This window comes from Corythoichthys intestinalis, chromosome 2 (assembly GCF_030265065.1).
Source record: "Corythoichthys intestinalis isolate RoL2023-P3 chromosome 2, ASM3026506v1, whole genome shotgun sequence".
Taxonomy (NCBI): domain Eukaryota; kingdom Metazoa; phylum Chordata; class Actinopteri; order Syngnathiformes; family Syngnathidae; genus Corythoichthys; species Corythoichthys intestinalis.
This window is the reverse complement of record NC_080396.1, coordinates 54,809,720-54,830,569: the sequence shown is the minus strand read 5'-3', so window position 1 is coordinate 54,830,569 and position 20,850 is coordinate 54,809,720. Positions and strand designations below refer to the sequence as shown.

General features: G+C 41.3%; 1 protein-coding gene across 2 annotated transcripts; it reads right to left on the bottom strand.

The window, feature by feature from the left end:
- Positions 1 to 343: 343 nt before the first annotated feature.
- LOC130912436 (potassium voltage-gated channel subfamily A member 3) lies at positions 344 to 8,544 on the bottom strand. 2 transcript variants are annotated; one of them, XM_057830530.1, is made up of 4 exons: positions 5,766 to 8,544; positions 5,493 to 5,576; positions 1,466 to 1,527; positions 344 to 1,375 (listed from the first exon to the last, which is right to left on the bottom strand). In XM_057830530.1, the coding sequence occupies exon 1, from the start codon at positions 8,302 to 8,304 to the stop codon at positions 6,727 to 6,729; it is 1,578 nt and encodes a 525-aa protein (XP_057686513.1). In that variant the 5' UTR covers positions 8,305 to 8,544; the 3' UTR covers positions 344 to 1,375; positions 1,466 to 1,527; positions 5,493 to 5,576; positions 5,766 to 6,726. The 2 variants fall into 2 exon arrangements, with proteins under 2 accessions (XP_057686513.1, XP_057686512.1); XM_057830529.1 differs by lacking the exon at positions 5,493 to 5,576.
- Between the last annotated feature and the right edge of the window lie 12,306 nt (positions 8,545 to 20,850).

The following is a 20,850-nucleotide window of genomic DNA, read 5'->3' as shown; positions in this document are numbered from 1 at the left end:
CAATTATATCAGGGTTTCGCAGGGCTGTCCTGTGCATATACAGTACACGGTACTAGCAACGGCATAATTTTGTTGCTATGGTGACTTGCTACTGTCATCCTCTGGTGAGCTGGGGTATTTCACGACATTATGCATATGCCTCTCAAATTTAATGTCTCAAAAAAGACATGACAGTTTGCTTCCATTGTTGAAAACCACGCGCTGTGGCCAAAAAAATGGGTCAAGAATTGTGAAAGTTAAAATCAGCTAACAGAATTACTGTATTTCAACCCTCGCTGCAAAACAGGACTGGAATCACAGATTTCATAATTAATCGGAAAGTCACATAATAAGAAACCAGCCTTTTAGGAAAATGGGCATTTGTAAAGCTTTCCTATATATTTAACATACAGTACATTTATCCCAGTTAGTCACTGAATGTTTTAAATAAAGACAACAAGTACCTCATGATCTTGTTATATGAGTCATGTTTAAGATTGTACAGAGGTATACAGAACAAATACTGACAAACGCAGCTTTCCCCTGACAACATTCTGCACGAGAGCGCTCAGGGATGAACGAGAGGTTCCCACGGGCATCTGCGTGTGTTTACATGTCTGTCTGTGTCGTGTACAGCTTTTTATCATTCTCCATGTGTAAGTCAGGGGAATAGCAGCAACAATCACATGTAACATACATGTATATAAAATGTTAGCAATACAGAGCACACTGAGCTAACAAAAGGCATGTGGTTAACAGTCTCTGATTTGTATCACAGTTTCTCATCACTCAATTTTTGGCCTCTTTTTTTTGTTTTTGTTTTGCAGCTTTCAATCTGAAGACAACATAGGTTGTGAATGGAGATCAGTTAGAAACATTAAGACAGTATACATGAAAAAACCCTTACAAATCCCAGGACACGTGTGTTTTGTGTGTTAAAACTGCTGGCTGTCTCCCAGAGCTGTAATTTCTCCGTCTTTAAACCCTTTCATCGGGATTCTTTTCTCAACTGTTTTTATAACTACAGACGTGATCAGTAATAATAACCTAGCTGTCTGTCTACTGTAGTGACCACTGACCCTGAAAGTTAAAGTATTAAGCAATGTGGAGAAATTCCTAAACACACGTCAAGATGATTTTGATGCTATGATGCGTCACACAAAACAGAGAGCAGTTATAAAACAGCGGCTACACAATTGTAAATGTTGGACAAGCAGTTTAGTGTCGTTTCCTGACTTTTGTTCTCAAAGACGATCTACTGGCAGGGGGAAGCTGCTATAGGCACCAAGTAATAAGACGCCAGCCACAAGGCAGATGAGGAAATTCTCCTTTCAGGGGAATCCTTTGTCAATCAAGTTTACCCCATTTGGTCCACAGAAATTCAGTCTTTACATCTCTGCAAAGAAGAAAAATTAAAAAGGATAAAAAATATCAATCAGTTATTTTCAATATATATTCAGTCTGATGTTGTCTTTTAAACGGTTACCTGCATGAGAGACATTCGACGAGGGTGGGTTGAGACTTCCAGGAGGCCTGGATAGCTTCTACCTGAGAAAGTGATGATAAAGGAAATATTGTTTTGACAATACCACCATCATGATTTGAATATTATTTTTTTTGAATGGATTGGATGTCAATTGCTGTCAATAGCAGCCAATGTGTTAAGAGGCTCAAAAAAGAGAATTTGGACAATTCTCGTCTAAACAACATCTCTAAACAACATCTATTAACGATTTCATTAAATTTTAAAATAGTGTTCGATTACCACCCCGGCATTCCTATACACGCAAACGCAGACACATAGTATATACACATAATAATACTACCGGTAATAATAATTAAACATAATAATCCATCAGGTTGGCTAAGGCAGACAAAGGCAAATAAATGATAATGTGGAGTTCTTCAAAGTGTTGCCGAAGCCAATAAAAAACAACAACACATTGCTGCCAAAACGTCACTTTCAAATGTGTCAAGAGAGGAGATGCCAATCGAGAATGCCAAGCTGCCTTTTACAAAAGCAGATGTCCCATTCAAATATTGCCACTGCGACTGTGCTCGATGAGGAGAGATATGGCAAAGGAGAAGTCCTTTGAGCTGTCCTCATTCCCTTTGCCAACCCATCCAGCTTATGCCCATTTTCCAAGCCTGACCAATTATTTTAGAGTGTAAACAAATGCAATCTCTCCCCAGTGGAGCTTTTATGTGACCTGAGAAATCATGCTGATGAGGTTTTCACCAGACTATCTGAAGGTCACAAAAAGAACTATGGAGGATGGACCCCCTGCAAATCTCTCACATTTATACAGTATAAACCTTATATTTGCTTCTAGAGAAAATATTTCTTACTCACTGTCTTCACACATATTTAATGTACAGTAATCTGGTATTTATAATCATAGCAGAATAAAGAAAGTAAACCTCTCTCCCTCTCTGATATTGAATTATCGCTTCTCTGTGAGACAAAGCGAGCTACCTGTGGTTGGAGGAGCCACTTTCATGAGGCAGATAATAACTGGCTGTTCATGTGTGTAAAATGATCTGCTCTAGGAGAAATAGGCAAAGTGTCAGCCTATATATCTATATGCTAGTCCTTCTAAAAAAATAGCATATTGTGATAAAGTTAATTATTTTCTGTAAAGTACTGATAAACATTAGACTTTCATATACAGTGCCCTCCATAATTATTGGCACCCCTGAAAAAGACGTGTTTTTTTAGCTTCTAATAATTTTTTTTTAATTCAAATAATATGGGACCTTAATGGAAAAAAAGAGAAAAATCCAACCTTCAATACAAGTGCATTCATTCAGTGGGGAAAAAATCCCACATAAAGAAGAAAATATTTGACATCAAGTAATGTGTGTTACATTATTAGCACCCCTGGTGTTAATACTTTGTACAACCCCCTTTTGCCAACAAAACAAGGCCTGGGGACTGAGATGGCCATGGGAGGAGCTTGATTTTGTGTCTGGTGAACCATTTCTGTGTAGATTTGGCCATATGTTTAGGGTCATTGTCTTGCTGAAAGACCCAGTGACGACCCATCTTCAGCTTTCGGGCAGAGAGCAACAGATTTTGATTTAAAATGTCCTGGTATTTCAAAGCATTCATGATGCCATGCACCCTAACAAGGTTCCCAGGGCCTTTGGAAGCGAAACAGCCCCACAGCATCACTGACCCACCCCCATACTTAACAGTGGGTATGAGGTGCTTTTCAGCATACGCATCTTCCGTGGCACGCCAGACCCACTTAGAGTGTTTGTTGCCAGAAAGCTCAATGTTGGTCTCATCTGACCAAAGCACACGGTCCCAGTTGAAGCCTGGGACCGTGTGTATTTTTGTGTGAGACCAAGATTGAGCTTTGTTTTAATATTGATGATTGGGCAAAAAAAATCAAGAAAAACCAAAAATCCCTATCTCAAAAAATTAACATATCATGAAAAGGTACACTAAAGAAGCTACTAACCTAATCATCTGAATCAACGAATTAACTCAAAACCCCTGCAAAAGATTCTTGAGGCTTTTAAAAACTCCCAGCCTGGTTCATTACTACAAACCGCAATCATGGGCAAGACTGCCAACCTGACTGCTGTCCAGAAGGCCATCATTGACACCGTCAAGCAAGAGGCTAAGACACAGAAAGAAATTTCTGAGCGAATAGGCTGTTCCCAGAGTGCTGTATCAAGGCACCTCAGTGGGAAGTCTGTGGGAAGGAAAAAGTGTGTCAGGAAACGCTGCACAATCAGAGGAGGGGACCGCACGCTGAGAAAGATTGTGGAGAAGGGCCGATTCCAGACCTTGGGGGACCTGCAGAAACAGAGGACTGAGTCTGGAGTAGAAACATCCAGAGCCACCGTGCACAGGCGTGTGCTGGAAATGGCAGAAGCGCCTGACCTGGGCTACAGAGAAGCAGCACTGGACTGTTGCTCAGTGGTCCAAAGTACTTTTTTCAGATGAAAGCAAATTTTGCATGTCATTTGAAAATCAAGGGGCCAGAGTTTGGAGGAAGACTGGGGAGAAGGAAATGCCAAAATGCCTGAAGTCCAGTGTCAAGTACTCACAGTCAGTGATGGTCTAGGGTGCCATGTCAGCTGCTGGTGTTGGTCTACTGTGTTTTATCAAGGGCAGGGTCAATGCAGCTAGCTATCAGGAGATTTTGGAGCACTTCATGCTTCCATCTGTTGAAAAGCTTTATGGAGATGAAGATTTTTCAGCACGACCTGGCACCTGCTCACAGTCCCAAAACCACTGGTAAATGGTTTACTGACCATGGCATTACTGTGCTCAATTGGCCTGCCAACTCTCCTGACCTGAACCCCATAGAGAATCTGTGGGATATGGTGAAGAGGAAGGTGATAGACACCAGACCCAACACTGTGGATGAGCTTAAGGCCTCTATCGAAGCATCCTGGGCCTCCATAACACCTCAGCAGTGCCACAGGCTGATTGCCTCCATGCCACGCCGCATTGAAGCAGTTATTTCTGCAAAAGGAATCCCGACCAAGTATTGAGTGTACAGCTTTTTTTGTATTAAAAACTCTTTTTTGTATTGGTCGGATGAAATATGCTAATTTTTTTTAGATAGGGATTTTTGTTTTTTCTTGACTTTTTTGCCAAAATCATCAATATTAAAACAATAAAAGGCTTGAACTACTTCTGTTGTGTGTCATGAATCCAAAATATATGAAAGTCTAATGTTTATCAGTACATTACAGAAAATAGTGAACTTTATCACAATATGCTAATTTTTTGAGAAGGACTAGCACAGTATATATATGTATATATAGCATGCAGTTTTTCTATAAGTTTTTAATCTTTTGAATTACTCACTTTATTTTCCCCGGTTAACATTTTTCCTTTGACGTATTGTAGTTTGACAGGGACACTTTTTACACAGGCATTGTAGTAATGAACCACACTAATTCTTCTAGAAAAGTGAGCAACCTTACACAAGAGCTGAATACTTTTGATAATGTAAAGAATTCTATTGTATGTTTATAAATGTGCCAATATGATCAATAGAGTATTGTGGAAAACACGTATACGAAGTCGTACTAATCCCGAGTGCTAAGGTACTCCTTTTCAGTTTTTGTTTCATGGTGTAATGGCAAACCTAGTCCATAAGAAAGATGTGTTATTCAGCTATTGCTCAATTTCATCACTTGAGATCAACTTCTGCTTCTAAAATTTCTTTTGTTCATGATTATTTGCTTCTGAAATACTTCTCCTAATTGTACTTTAGGAGCAAGAGATGAGCTAAATCAAGACATGACTGAGACAAAAGAGTCGCATATGGAAAAGCCAGACTTGAGAAATAGGAATAACAGAACTAAAAGTGGTCTCCTCTTTTCTCCTACTTCTAGCCTTACAAGAATGAATTCAGAAACAAATGATCACAGGACGAGACAGATCTGAAAAGCCAAATTGATCTCAAGAGATGAGATTGAGCAACAGATGAGTGGCACATTTTCCTATGGGGAGCCTTGGGAGGTTACAAAGGGACATGAGCCACCTGTTCTGCTGGCAGGCGATGCTATCCACCAGAGGGCGGAGACGAGCGAAGCAAGGTGGGCTTGTTATTCGTACACAAAGTCAACTGAAGGTGAAAACACAAAGAAGCAAAAGACTGTTTACTCCGCCAAACGACAGGAGGATTTGACACACCCTCTTTAGTAACATTCCAAACAAACAGGATGTCTGCAGTGGCAGATCATAAAGACCGCAATTAGTCTATTGTGTTGAAATGGAAATAGATCATATGCCATTAGGGCATGGAAATACTTACCGGTGTCATCAGTGGGTGAAGAGCAGCCCCTGCTGGGCACCATCCGTTTTGCACCCAGGACAGCCAGACAGTTCATTTCGAATTCCTTGAAGGTTACCACGCCATCCACTTTCTCAATTTGGGACTGCATGGGGAGTTTCATTGGCGAATTTAGATAGTTTGTTGCCGTTTGACTTCCTGGACGGTTGCGTTGACGCACACACACCTGACGTCATCAACAGCAGTCCTTGAAGGCATGCTATTTGGATGCTAATCTTCAAGAAAGCTTCCAAGCCATCTGGGAGGTTTCTGTGGAAACAGGGGAGCCATGGCAACGATGGTTGGGGTTACCGAGGAAACGGCCGTCGCCATGGAGATTGCATCACAGCGGGCTATATTTGAGGCGTCCAAAGAGATGCACGCGTGTCTCTTGCGCTCCATCTCACACGTGTCTTGAGTGGGTGATGAGACACAGCATGGCGGTCTACTGGCCCCACATGGCATGTATAAAAGCCTCTATTCTATATGGGGGTTAAGTCTTAACACACGTGGTAGCACTTTGAACTAGACTTTAACGCACGATCAAGGCATAGCACAGTCTAATTGATATAATATAGGTTACTTGTTGATTTTTTTTAAGACATTACGTGTGTTGAAAGACACATTGAGCACATCTAAACAATCCTGGATATTGCACATTGGCTACGACTGACGAATCACAACTCATGTTAACAGAACGACAGGGTTATTGGAGTTTACATTTAAAGTCTTTCACAGTTATAAAGCTTCCTGCATTAGCTACAACAAGTTTCCTCTCTATTTCAGGCTTTTATGGATATTCTTCACATAATATATTTCTGGTTTTCCACACTGAAAACAATTCTAATTCTCTGAATGTGAGTAGGTGGGACTTTTTCTCTAGTTTTTTTCCACCCGGCGCTGATCCAACTCTGCTTCAATGGTATGTGACATTTGACCAAAACTACACGTCGGTGAAGATCTTCTTGTTGATGTTGATGCAGTTCTGTGAGTTATTCTGCGCACTAGTGGGAAAGTTTGGCTGCTGCTTGAAGGCGCTGTTGATGCCATGCTCCTCTATCACCATGTACTCACTCTTGCTGAGTGAGGATGATGAGCGTGTCTTCCTCAGCTCTTCGGGCTCTGCCAGAGGCTGACAGCTGCCCACGTGCAGGTACTGTGCCTGCTCCTCACCTTCGGTTTCCCTGTGGTAGAAGTAGTTGAAATTGGACACGATGACCGGCACGGGCAGCGCGATGGTCAACACGCCAGCGATGGCACACAGAGAGCCCACAATCTTTCCCCCTATGGTAACGGGATGCATGTCCCCATAGCCGACGGTGGTCATGGTGACCACGGCCCACCAGAAGGCATCCGGGATGCTGTTGAATCCCGAGTCGGGGTCGTCGGCCTCGGCGAAGTAGACGGCGCTGGAGAAAAGGATGACGCCGATGAAGAGGAAGAAGATGAGCAAGCCCAGTTCTCGCATGCTGGCCTTGAGGGTCTGACCCAGAATTTGCAGGCCTTTGGAATGGCGCGAGAGTTTGAAAATGCGAAAGACACGCACAAGGCGAATGACACGCAGGATGGCCAACGACATGGCCTGCTGTCCGTTCCCTTGCCTCTCCGCCAGCTCCGTTCCCAAAGTGATAAAGTATGGTATGATGGCCACAATGTCAATGATGTTCATGATGTTCTTGGAGAAGGTGGCTTTGCTTGGACACGCAAAGAACCGCACAAGAAGCTCGAAGGAGAACCAGATGATACACAAGGTCTCCACCACGAAGAAGGGGTCTGAGAAGGGGCTGACGAAATAAGGGAGGGTGCCATTAATTACCGGCGCGATAGGGATCACGTCCCGGTTCTCGTCCTTGAATTCAGGCAGCGTCTCCAGGCAGAAGATGACAATGGAGATGAGAATGACCAGGACGGAGACTATCGCGATGCCCCGAGCTGGTCCCGAGCTCTCCGGGTACTCAAAAAGCAACCACACCTGTCTCTGGAACTCATTCTCTGGCAAGGGTCTCTCCTCCTCCTTGATGAAGCCCTCATCCTCTCTGAACTTCTCCATGGCTTCCTCACCCAGCTCATAGAAGCGTATCTCCTCCGAAAATATATCAATGGGGACGTTGACGGGTCTCCTGATGCGCCCGCCTGACTGGTAGTAATAAAGAATGGCATCAAAACTGGGTCGATTCCGATCGAAGAAGTATTCATTCCTGAGGGGATCAAAGTACCTCATCCTCTTCTTGGGATCCCCCAGCAGGGTCTCTGGGAACTGCGAGAGAGTCTTGAGCTGCGTTTCAAAGCGCAAACCAGATATATTGACGACCACCCTCTCACAACACTCGTGGTCCGGTTCGTATCGATCCAGCGAGTGGTGGCCGGGGAGAGCCGCTGACTCCTCCAGCATGTTGTCACACGCCGCGACGGTCATGACGTCGGCTTCCGACTCAGTGTATCCGTGGTTCACCAGGTTGTCGCCGCGAGTTTTGCTCACGCTCGGCGGGGGTGATTGCAGGAGGCTCAGGTGGTCGTCCATGCGCGGCTCAGGGACGGCCGCCTCGCCCCCTCAGCGGACCCCGCCGCTACAGCCCGCTGTCTGGCGTCTCCCTCGTCCTCCTCCACTCTCGCTCCCCTTCGGTGCCGCTGTTCCCGCCCACCAGCGGAGACGCGGGGGTTATAAACAAGCCTTCTACCCGCCCACAGCACGCCGAATCTCAGTACAAAGCCCCCGTGTTCGTCCAATCGGCGCGCGCAAGGACGCGCGCAGAAAGCAACAGTCGGCCGTCATTCAAATGGCACGCTTTTGGGGCGCGCCCGCCTCCCCGGCGCGCTCTCGGCTTTGTTGTACGCACGTATACACACGTGCACACATCAATCGGGATTTTAACCCTTTGTAAGGCAAGCGACTTTAATTAGTTAATGAACACATTGAAAAAAATATGTTTAAAATGTTCTATCTAAGGAGTGGTTATGACCCCTAATAACAGCACTTTTGTGCGTGCGTCTTTGTTTTTGTTTTTTTCTTAATATTTGAACAAGTGCCTTGTAGCCTTATAATTTTCAGAATGCGCTGCTTTACAAAAGGCATCCCATGATATGCAGGGGCTGACCATAAATCCTTCGCATATTAGATGATAGATGCATTTAATTCGTGGACCCACAAGGGTAAGCCAAACAATAAGGTGCATACATGAATGTATTCAGTGGTTGACCACCATTGGGCAAAAGAAAACTATTTTGATTTTATGTCATGTCATTCATTCTCTTGAAGTCCAAATATGTGGACTCGAGGAGGGCCTTGTACAACAGGAGCAAACACACGATTTGATTGCCTTGCCTGGAATATCTTAACTCGCCTCCACTTTAGTTATACACTAAAGCACTCAATCGCAGGTGTAACAAAGTGATGTACACACTGCTGATCATGACACTAAAAAAACAGAACAAAAAACCCCTTCAGTGCTCGTTTTGTCGAGTGGCATGATTTAGAGCCTATGGTCTGCCAACAAACTATTCTTAATCAAATGCCTATACACAACAGCCAACAAGACATTTTTAAAGAAACTGTTGCTTTTCTATTCCTCAGACTACTCATGCATAGGTCTGATATTATGCATTAGACAAATTTTCAGGGTTGCAGAAAGAGCTGCTGTCCAAGGTTCTGAAATGAAAAGAAAATGTGCACGTGCTATAAAAATAGCATTATCCAGTTCTACTGACGCTCATGGTAATAAAGATATTTTTCATGTTAATTGTACCGGAGGAGGTCGCAGTGGATCATAAATCATTATGAGTGTAAATATATTTTTGCTGCAGCCATATTTATTGTATTACATTGGAATGATTATGATGAGTGAGACCATTTGCAAGTGAAGGCGCAGTGTTTCCGTTATTGATATTTACTAAGTTTATACCTGCATCCGTGTTCTTTGTGACACAAAGCAAGTGATTGTTGTTTCTTATATATGTGCAAGAAGAATTGAAGATTATTTACGCATCAAGAATAGGATGAAAAATAGAGTTACAAAGTATTGAAGATACACATGTGGGTGCACCCTTGCATATAGTGTATGTGGGTGAAAGCAAGTGGTGGTAGATTTTTAAGATGAGAATGAAATAAAACATAGTTAAACTTGGTTGCAAAACTGCACTACAAATACAAATCTGAAACAGTGTCAAGTCTGTTGAAAGACTTAAAACCCTTATATGAGCACAATTCACACATGGCTGAATATCATTCATGATCACATACTGCATACAGCTAGAGAGTTGATACACTGTCCAGATATACAAGATGAACAATTGCTCTTCTCATCATCCATTGGTGTAAAGAAGCAAAGGGACCTTGACCCAGTTCTGTGTTTACCAGATAATCATCGAATGACGTCTTGAAAAACATGCAATCTAAACAAATTGAATCCAGTACTCAGTATATCTCAGTTTTCAGTAATCCAACTAGTGAGCCATACAGAATGTGAACAATATTCATTGTGAACACGCTTGACTCATTACAAGCACCATTAGTCCTTATTTTATCTACAGTAAATCTATCAGTGAATGCCAATGGAGTGGAAATACAGTGGGGCAAATAGGTATTTAGTCAACCACTAATTGTGCAAGTTCTCCCACTTGAAAATATTAGAGAGGCCTGTAATTGTCAACATGGGTAAACCTCAACCATGAGAGACAGAATGTGGAAAAAAAAGAAAAAGAAAATCACATTGTTTGATTTAAAAAAAAAAAATTATTTGCAAAGCATGGTGGAAAATAAGTATTTGGTCAATACCAAAAGTTCATCTCAATACTTTGTCATGTACCCTTTGTTGGCAATAACAGAGGCCAAACGTTTTCTGTAACTCTTCACAAGCTTTTCACACACTGTTGCTGGTATTTTGGCCCATTCCTCCATGCAGATCTCCTCTAGAGCAGTGATGTTTTGGGGCTGTCGTTGGGCAACACGGACTTTCAACTCCCTCCACAGATTTTCTATGGGTTTGAGATCCGGAGACTGGCTAGGCCACTCCAGGACCTTGAAATGCTTCTTACAAAACCACTCCTTTGTTGCCCTGGCTGTGTGTTTGGGAGAGGGAGAACTTGCACAATTAGTGGTTGACTAAATACTTATTTGCCCCACTGTATATATCCCATATAACCACATCCAAAAATATTGTAAAACATCAGGGGAAATTCTCACAATGAGGCAATGCGCCCTGTAAAACCTGATGAAATAGCCCAACTCAGTGAGAGGAAACTGTTAGCAACAATTTATTCAGGTCTCTAACAATTTAAGTATTTATATTGATAAAGCGTGCCTTCAAAATGCTCACTTTGCTGAGTAACAATAGGATTGGGACACTGAGGCCAACTGTTTTCTTATTGAGGGCACACTGAATAAACCTTACATTAAAGGGCCAGTTGCTCCACTGGGACAGAGCTGAGAGACAGACAAAGGGCCTCCAAATTTGGGTTCTACTCATATACGCTAAATATAGACCGACCCAAACTCCCAAATCAACCTACAAGACTGTGCTTGTCCTTGCTCATTGAGCTTGAATGACACAAAAAAAGCACTGAAGCAGGCCTGGAAACAAACTATATGGGGGGTAGAAGTGGGTCATTATGAAGGAAGGATAACTCAGCTGGCTTAGGTCATGGACATCTGGTTGCACTTATGAAAATAGCTTGCATCCCCCTTGAGTATACTTAAACAATTCCTGGAAAAGGATGAGGTTGGAGCTAATTTACAGGATGCTAATAATGTGGATAACAACCTGTCCCAGTGTCTCATTCCGCAATTATGAATTTAAACTATACTATGTAATTTCATAGTATCCCACAGGCTGAATATTATAATCAGATCCACACTGCCATCACGCCTCCATTCCAGGCAGTCTCCCACCACCCAGCATTCTATTCAGGATGTTATAATTCCAATATTTGGAAATAAAAGGTCAATATGAATAAACAAAAATCTGCTCTCTTGGACTAAGTTTTGAACTCCTCTGATATTTGCAAATCTGTTGATAAATCGTGGCTGTCATGCAGATGTACATGACAGCGGCAAAAAGGAGGAAGACAAAAAGAAGCAGAGAGGACAGGGCCATCTGTGGAACAAAGCCTGACTGGACAGGAGCTGCATCACATCCTGCTGTAACCCCGGCAACAGGGATGGGATGGGAGGGCAAGAGCAAAGAGGAGGAATAAACATGGCCCAAGCCAGGCGGGCTCTGATACTCTTGTTATTGTTTGGGCTAGCTGATGATCCCATAGACAAAAGAGTGCGTAGGCCAGTATGGCGAGCATGCGCTTGCTTCTCCAGAATTTCACACTGACTTTGAGTATAATAAATATAAACATGTGGTGGCACTTGTATCTATGCATAATACTGAAACCCTGCCGTGTTATATCAACTGCAGCCGGACGAGAGAGGCATGTCCCATTTTCATTCAGCCAGTTTCATTCATTCACCGAATGACAGCAGAGATGAACTTAAATATGGATGAGACATGGAGACGAGGCACTGAGGCTGAATCATATCAAGGCTGATAATGTGTTATCCATACAAGCACTCCAGAGACTAGAGGACTTGGATGAATTATAAATCCTCATAATTATCTATTAAATAGGATTTTTGACCCAGTTTATTGTGTTTGTGGTGGGAAAGCGTATGAGGACAAAAGAGATGAGGAACAGTAATAAATCACACCAAAATGGACGGATTGGGAAGCAGGCACTATAAATAGACATTGACAAAAAGTGTCACAACAAAGAAATACAAATAAATTTTGAGGTGAGGGACAGAAGGGGCAGCATGGTGGACGAGTGGCATATCGGCCTCACACTTCTGAGGTTAAGGGTTTGAATCCATGTGCTTAATTAGCGTGTTCGCATGTATTTGTGTGACTTTCTCAGGGTATAAGAGTTGCCTCCCACGCCCCAAAACTTACATTAGATTAACTGAAGACTATGGGACAATTCTGTTACATTCTCTAAACCAGGGGTGGGCAAACCGGTCCTCAAGGGCTGTAGTGGGTTCTGGTCTTTGCTCCAGCTGATCCAGCAAGGACAGTTTAACCAATGAAGTTTCTGCTGAAACAAGAAGCACCTGCCTGTGATCAACTGATTGCGCCTGCAAGACACCAGATTGGTAAAAAGGTTTACTCTTGATGGGTTGGAACAGCAACCCGCACCCACTGCGGCCCTTTGTGGAATAGTTTGCCCACCCTTGCTCTAAACTCTGCTCCAGTGTTGTCTTCGTCAACGATAATGATGACAAAAATATTTCGTCAGCGAACAATTTATTTTCATGACGATGTCGAGCTAAAAATCTGTCTTGGGAGACTAAAACACAACGAGATGGATGGCAGTTTTCGTCTGACAAGACGAGAAAATCGGCCCTAGTTTCCGTCATAATTTCTTATTTTATGTGTAGTTAGTCATAGCAGCATAGTAGTCATAACAGTATTTGATCGTGTCACTCATGTGATGTGCTGCGCCACCCCCTGCCCCACACACATGCTTACTCACTGGCCGGTGAATAAGCTTGTGTCCTCTCTTCCTCTTCTGGCTTTGACTTTTAGTACAGTGGGAAACGAGGAAATACCAGACTATTTACTTTGTCTAAAAATGTTCGCAGCGAACAGCAGGAATTACTTTTTCAGCGAGTGTCGAATATTGCTAACAATCCTCCCGCTTTGTCAGTGTTACATCACTAAAGCACTGTCAGCCTAAGGTGGCATACCGAGTTGCTCAGTGCAAAATAACCCTACACCATAGCAAGGGAGCTAATACTGCCTGCAGCAAAAATAAAAACTGTCCCTCTGTCCAATGAAACTGTCGTTTTGTTCAATTACTTTTTGTTTTTTCGGTCTAATTGTTCGACATATCGTCTTCATAAGTTAATGTTGCCAATCAATTTGAATTTATTATTATTCATTGATTTTATTAAATTTTATTTTTCAGTATCAAACGTTCAAAAATGTATCTTAAGTGTATTTTTACACATTGGATGTGTGGTTTTTTTTTTCGCTTTTTTGTAAGTTTATAGTACTTTTTTTTTTAATATCAAAAAGAACACAATGTTATGCAGAGGTGTACTTATAAGAATTTTATTTACAAATGATACTACAGTACATACTTACAGTGGCGACAGAGAATTGGGGGGGACGTGGAACGTTTACGTCTTCTGGGAGGGGGAGCGTAACAGAAAATAATTGAGAAGCACTGCCTTAGCCTTTAAAGGCGTGTGCTGAGTGATCATCACACACTAAATGTAACTCAGCATTAGCATGTTGAGTGTCTAGGAAAAATTTTTATACACAGTTTGTGGCGTTCAGGTATGCTTAATTAATTGAAAATAATGTATTTTTTCCTGATGTATTATCCTCACAAAGATGGTAATGTCCTTGTAGACTCTACAATTATGTGCTCGTCTGTCAATGTTCATGCGAAATTGTTGGAAACCTTTTATTAATTTATTTATTCATGGACTAAAACTTTTGAAGTTTATAGACGAAAACATCTCAAGTCGACTAAAACTAGACGAAGACACATTTTCAAATGACTAAAACATAACTAAGACCAATAAGTATTTTCATCCAAAAGACTAAGACTAAAATGAAAATTTAAATGTGATGCCAAAAACAACACTGCCCTGCCCTCATTTTTAAAGGAACATGGACAAGCTCTCAATCTTGACCTCATTTCACTCTCCTCCACCCTATGCCTCTTCTCAGTTTGGGCCTCTTTTATACTCTCATTCAGGCTGGCTTTAATCAAGTGGCTGAAGCAGCCACACCTGGGTGAGTTGTGCGGCATGCTGGGGGACGTAGTCTCTAGACTGGCGCACATCTTGTCTGGATTCCTCAGCTCCTCCCAAGGAATATAGCGCACCACCACTACTTGCCCCCGTGAGATGTCACAATATAGTAAATTTAGTCGTCATTTAGACAAACAGCCATCACGTGGTTCATAATTTGTTTTAATTTGATCGTTTTGTACAGTGCTACACATTGATGGCATATCTCTTTGAACATCTTGCGTCAGTCATTTTAAACTGCGAATTTCCATCTTTTGTATAATGTATAAAATGGTGAGTGAAATCAAAACATAAATTAACAATGATCTGATATACCTTAATATTTTTATGATAGTACAATTGTCAACTTACACATATTATTGCGGAGATGTAGGTCACCACTGACCGAAGAGCTGATACAGCGGTGCAGTCGATGAAGACGAGGTGGCGTCGTGGCAGGAAACCTGCATAAAATAACACGTACAGCCCGTTGCTTCTTCTTGAAGTTTACAAAACTATCCTTCGTGAAATGCTCACTGTAGAAAGGGGTCTCTTGGTGACTAGCAGCTCTCCATGCGTGTGGAACTGAGTTCTGAGCCTGGATTTGAAGAAAGACGGAGAGTAAATTTTACCAATCTTAGGAGGGAGTTGCATAATTTGTGTGTGATGTTATTGATAGAGATTGGGAAGAAAAGTGAGGATCAACAGTGACACCCAGGCCCCTGACCTGCGGGGAAAGAGAAATTGGGGAGATGTCAGTTATGGATTTGGTCATAATTGTAACTTAATGGCAATACATGTGTGCATGACAAACCGAAAAGAGTTTCTTCCCAATCACACATTACCTTAGATTTCATCAGCTCGAACCAGACTGAGCTGGCAGTTGCAGGTGTTTGTGTTTTCTCATGCATATGTTGGGAAAATAACAAAAAAGAACATATTTGTGGCCATCTGTGTTGACTATTCGCCCCTATTTAGACATCCGTCCCACTGCGCTCCTGTCTGACTTGGCCCTCTAATTAAAGCTACCAAGTCTTCAGTTGGCACAGATGGTTGATAGTACAGTATATAGCAGTAGTGAAATATGATTTTCTAATTTTTTCAACGCTACTATGATATAGCGAAAATGAATTTGGCAACGAGTGTCTAGAAATAGGTGACGTCTGTCAAAGAAAGTAACAAAATGCAGCTTTGCTGCACTGATGTAAATTTTTCAGCTATCTGTACTGTACTAGGAAACATTTTAATACATTTAATAATATATATTTGTATTTCACTTTCTACTCCTTATTTTATCAAATTATGCTTGCAGTGTTTTTCAACCTCAAAAGATGATGATTATGACAATTAAAAAAAAAAAAAGCTGCATGGAGAGAGTAACAATAATTGATGTTTGAGACCAGTGCTGTCACAGATTACTTGAAAACGTAATTTAATTAATGATTACTTCTCAAAAAAGTTACTTTACTGATTACTTTATTATCAAAGTAACCAAGTTACTTTAAAAGTAATTCATCAGATACTTTTTTACCAATTTTTGTCCCTTTGCTGCCTCAACATAAGAATGACAACAGAAAAATGTCATCACATTTAATTGAGTTTCCGATAATTGAGGGGAAGATCAGAATTTTTCACAAAAGGCTTAATCCTCGAGTAAGTAGGGGTTTAATTATTCAATGGAGTTGTTTTGTTGAATTTCAATCAACATTGACTCGCACTAGCTTAGCCACTCAGGAGCCCTGAAACTACCAGATAGCTGACAAACTGCATGGAATTTGTTGAAATCCACTCCACCGACTATTTAAACCCCTGCTAACTTGAAGATTAAAGCCTAATGTCAAAAACTCTGAACTTCGGAGTTAGGGTTTAGGAGTTTGTGTTTACAGCATATCAGTGCCATTGTAAATCAATGCAAACTGACTGCACAATAATCAACAACACATAAATGAATTGTGCAAAAAACACAAAGGAAGGCAGGCGCGAATGCGCGCCCACAACCCGGAAGTATGCTGTACACACACGCGGTCAATTTGGCCACAAAACGTGGCGGCAACGAAGCACTTTAGACTTAATTGGACCTACAACACAATTCAAAGACGCTAAACGAACACGTCACCTCACGGCATAAATGTGCAACACAAATATGATGTAAACAATGCTTGCTGACTTTGAGCTACTACAACTACCTGCCATTGCAACGGCAAAGCTACAAAATGGCTGCGCATGTCGTGGCTCCAACCTATCGCTGAAACCTTCATGAATGAAGGAAAAATACGTTCATTCATTGAGGTACACAGATCAACATTCCCTCACACATCTCAACAGGTGACTGCACTCCGCTCGAATAGACACCCACGTTCGTCACGCCTTTCTCAGTCCCAAAACACTTGGCGCGTGTGACCTGAGACAAAAACAGGAAGTAACTATGAGTGGTTACCATGGAAACAAACAAACAAACATTTTCTATTCAAAATGCTCTTAGTAGATGACTACAAAATTCTTCATTCTAAATATATTATGAGGCAATAACAAAATGGTAACACACAGACACTAAGGAAACTAACTTTATCAGATAACTGGTTTGGAAAAATGCACACGTTAGATTGCACGGTACTGGAAGAAAGTGATCAGTTTACAATAACGTGTTACTTAGTAATGACTTACTGACAACACTGGTTGAAACCTTGATTGTGATATTTTGGTCAGAAAAAAAAGCAACAATTGTGATTACTGATTTAGAAGAGCATGATGTATCTCATCATTGTCCTTAAATAATTTTTGTTGTTGTTGCCGGTCACAAGAATCATTTGTGGCGGAGGTGTTGTCTTGTGCTCACATAACAAGTTTGAACCATTGACATTCATTTTAATTTTAGATCAATATTATTCTTTTATATCATTGACATTAATATACATACTTCGTCAAAGAATCAGTTCTTCTATTTTCACCAGACGTCCTTATAAGCCCACCTCTTCAATAAATATTGTTAGTACATACACTTACCACTTCTCATTTTCATAACACATAGATATAGCAAGGGAAGCCCCTGGCAGTATCTGTTTTTGCACTCGAATATGAGGCGGGGCACTTCCTGGACGCCACCAGTCAATCACAATGGTGGTGTGTGTAGACAGAAAACAATTTACGGTCCTATTAACACCTCCAGGCCATTTACAAGTGTTAAAATAACTGACCTAATATTCACTGTGGTCGGAAAGTGGACTACCCAAAGATTATCGAGAGAACACGCAAACTCAGCAGAGAAAACCCCCAACTGACACCAACAAACACTTATGTATGCTATACAGTATATAAGGCTAAAAATCTCATTGCAGCTTCTCTGGCCTGTATGTGGTCATTCTCCAGCCATACATCTAGGTAGTGGGTCAGCTTGTGTATGCAGACAGAACCATTACCACATGCCCAATAACATTAGGGTGGGCTCACAGCAAATTTGGAAGCTGGGACGTTACATATGGTTGCCACCTGCCACTTTCAGTGGTCATTTTATTATTATTATTATAATTATTAACAAAAACACATACAAAAATCAGGGGGAATGGTCTACATACATTCAGCCAAATCAAAATAGAACAAAATCAAATAAAAGTAGTTTGCAGTCTTATTTTCTTTCAACACTAGCTGTATTCCTTTCAGTCTTTTGGTCCTTATAGCATTGACATTTAAACATCACACAGTGAATGTGAAACTTTGCCAAATTAAAACAAGATTCACAACATAGCCTCCATTCCTATTTTGTCACAGTTTAGATACGCCAAAACAAAACGTTAAAATATATATTTTCAATGAGGGTTCAGCTTTGGAGTTGATAAAATTGTTCAGGTCAACCCAAAAGATGTGAATATAGGTACACTCACAAATCAAATGAAAATCAGTTTCATCTGTATTAGCTCGAAAAAAAAAAAAAAAAGCAGAATGTACTGTATCAATTTTAACCTTGAATTTTGCTATCGTTGCCCTTTACAAGCTAACGGGAATCATTTTGATTGTACTTTCTTTTGTTTTGTGGTCATTATGCTGGAGGCAAGAGGCATGCATAAACTTGTATTCACACAGAAAAAAACAAGACTGACAGACAAGACTGAAAACACCATACCAAAAAAAGCACATGAATTTCAAGAACAACTCCAGTGGGGCAAATAAGTATTTAGTCAACCACCAATTGTGCAAGTTCTCCTACTTAAAAAGATTAGAGAAGCCTGTAATTGTCACCATGGGTAAAACCCAACCATGAAAGACAGAATGTGGAGAAAAAAAAACAGAAAATCACATTGTTTGATTTTTTAATGAATTTATTTTCAAATTAGAGTGGAAAATAAGTATTTGGTCACCTACAAACAAGCAAGATTTCTGGCTGTGAAAGAGGTCTAACTTCTTCTAACGTGGTCTAACGAGGCTCCACTCATTACCTGTATGAATGGCACCTGTTTTAACTCATCGGTATAAAAGACACCTGTCCACAAGCTCAGTCAGTCACACTCCAAACTCCACTATGGCCAAGAGCAAAGAGCTGTCGAAGGACACCAGAGACAAAATTGTAAACCTACACCAGGGTGGGAAGACTGAATCTGCAGTAGGTAAAACGCTTAGTGTAAAGAAATCAACTGTGGGAGCAATTATTAGAAAATGGAAGACATACAAGACCATTGATAATCTCCCTCGATCTGGGGCTCCATGCAAGATCTCACGCCATGGCATCAAAACGATAACAAGAACGGTGAGCAAAAATCCCAGAACCACACGGGGTGACCTAGTGAATGATCTACAGAGAGCTGGGTCCACAGTAACAAAGCCTACTATCAGTAACATAATGCGCTGCCAGGGACTCAAATCCTGCACTGCCAGACGTGTCCCCCTGCTGAAGCCAGTACATGTCCAGGACCGTCTGCGGTTCGCTAGAAAGCATTTGGATGATCCAGAAGAGGGCTGGGAGAATGTGTTATGGTCAGATGAAACCAAAATAGAACTTTTTGGTAGAAATACAGGTTCTCGTGTTTGGAGGAGAAAGACTACCGAATTGCATCCGAAGAACAACATACCCACTTTGAAGCATGGGGGTGGAAACATCATGCTTTAGGGCTGTTTTTCTGCAAAGGGACCAGGACGACTGATCTGTGGAAAGGAAAGAATGACTAGGGCCATGTATCGAGAGATTTTGAGTGAAAATCTCCTTCCATCAGCAAGGGCATTGAAGATGAGACGTGGCTGGGTCTTTCAGCATGACAATGATCCCAAACACTCAGTCAGGGCAACAAAGGAGTGGCTTGGTAAGAAGCATTTCAAGGTCCTGGAGTGGCCTTGCCAGTCTCCAGCTCTCAACCCCATAGAAAATCTGTGGAGGGAGTTGAAAGTCTGTGTTGCCCAACAACAGCCCAAAAACATCACTGCTCTAGAGGAGATCTGCATGGAGGAATGGGCCAAAATACCAGCAACAGTGTGTGAAAATCTTGTGAAGAGTTACAGAAAACGTTTGGCCTCTGTTAATGCCAACAAAGAGTACATAACAAAGAATTGAGATTAACCTTTAGTATTGACCAAATACTTATTTTCCACCATGATTTGCAAATAAATTATTTAAAAATCGAACAATGCGAGTTTCTGTTTTTTTTTTTTCCACATTCTGTCTCTCACGGTTGAGGTTTACCCATGTTGACAATTACAGGCCTCTCTAATCTTTTCAAGTAGGAGAACTTGCACAATTAGTGGTTGACTAAATACTTATTTGCCCCACTGTATTTTATGATCAATCTGTCATATTAAAAAAATATTCAAAGAAGATGGCAGTTACATGGTAACAAACATCAATACATACGAAACGCAGGGTAATGGAAGGGACATGTGGGTGGAGGTTTTAAGATGGCGATGCACAAACATAAAAAGTAATTTGAAACAGTGAGCACGTGGTCAGGCTCTAGCAAGTTATGTTCTGTTATGTTCTTGTATAAAGTACAAGCCAACCCTTCTAAAAAGTTAATTAGAAGTAAGTTGTTTTGGGGTTAACATAATAACAAAGTGCACATACACAAATAAAAATGTAACCTCATTCTTTGTAGTGTGAAAGTTGGGACAGGATTGTGACACAAGCACCAAGCAGAGCCTATACTAAACACCTGTGTTCACAGTTACACTCAGAACCTTCAAACATGGAAACCCAATACAAGCGCATGTGCTGAAGATTGCTCTGACAAACCTTTGTCACGTACTACAGCACTAAGTAATACGAAAGAGCTCTAAAACTAAGTCCTCTGGGATGCCGGTAAACAA

Bases quoted from the DNA above. Each gene is read 5' to 3' on its own strand.
- LOC130912436 (XM_057830530.1), bottom strand. From the start codon at position 8,304: ATGGACGACCACCTGAGCCTCCTGCAATCACCCCCGCCGAGCGTGAGC.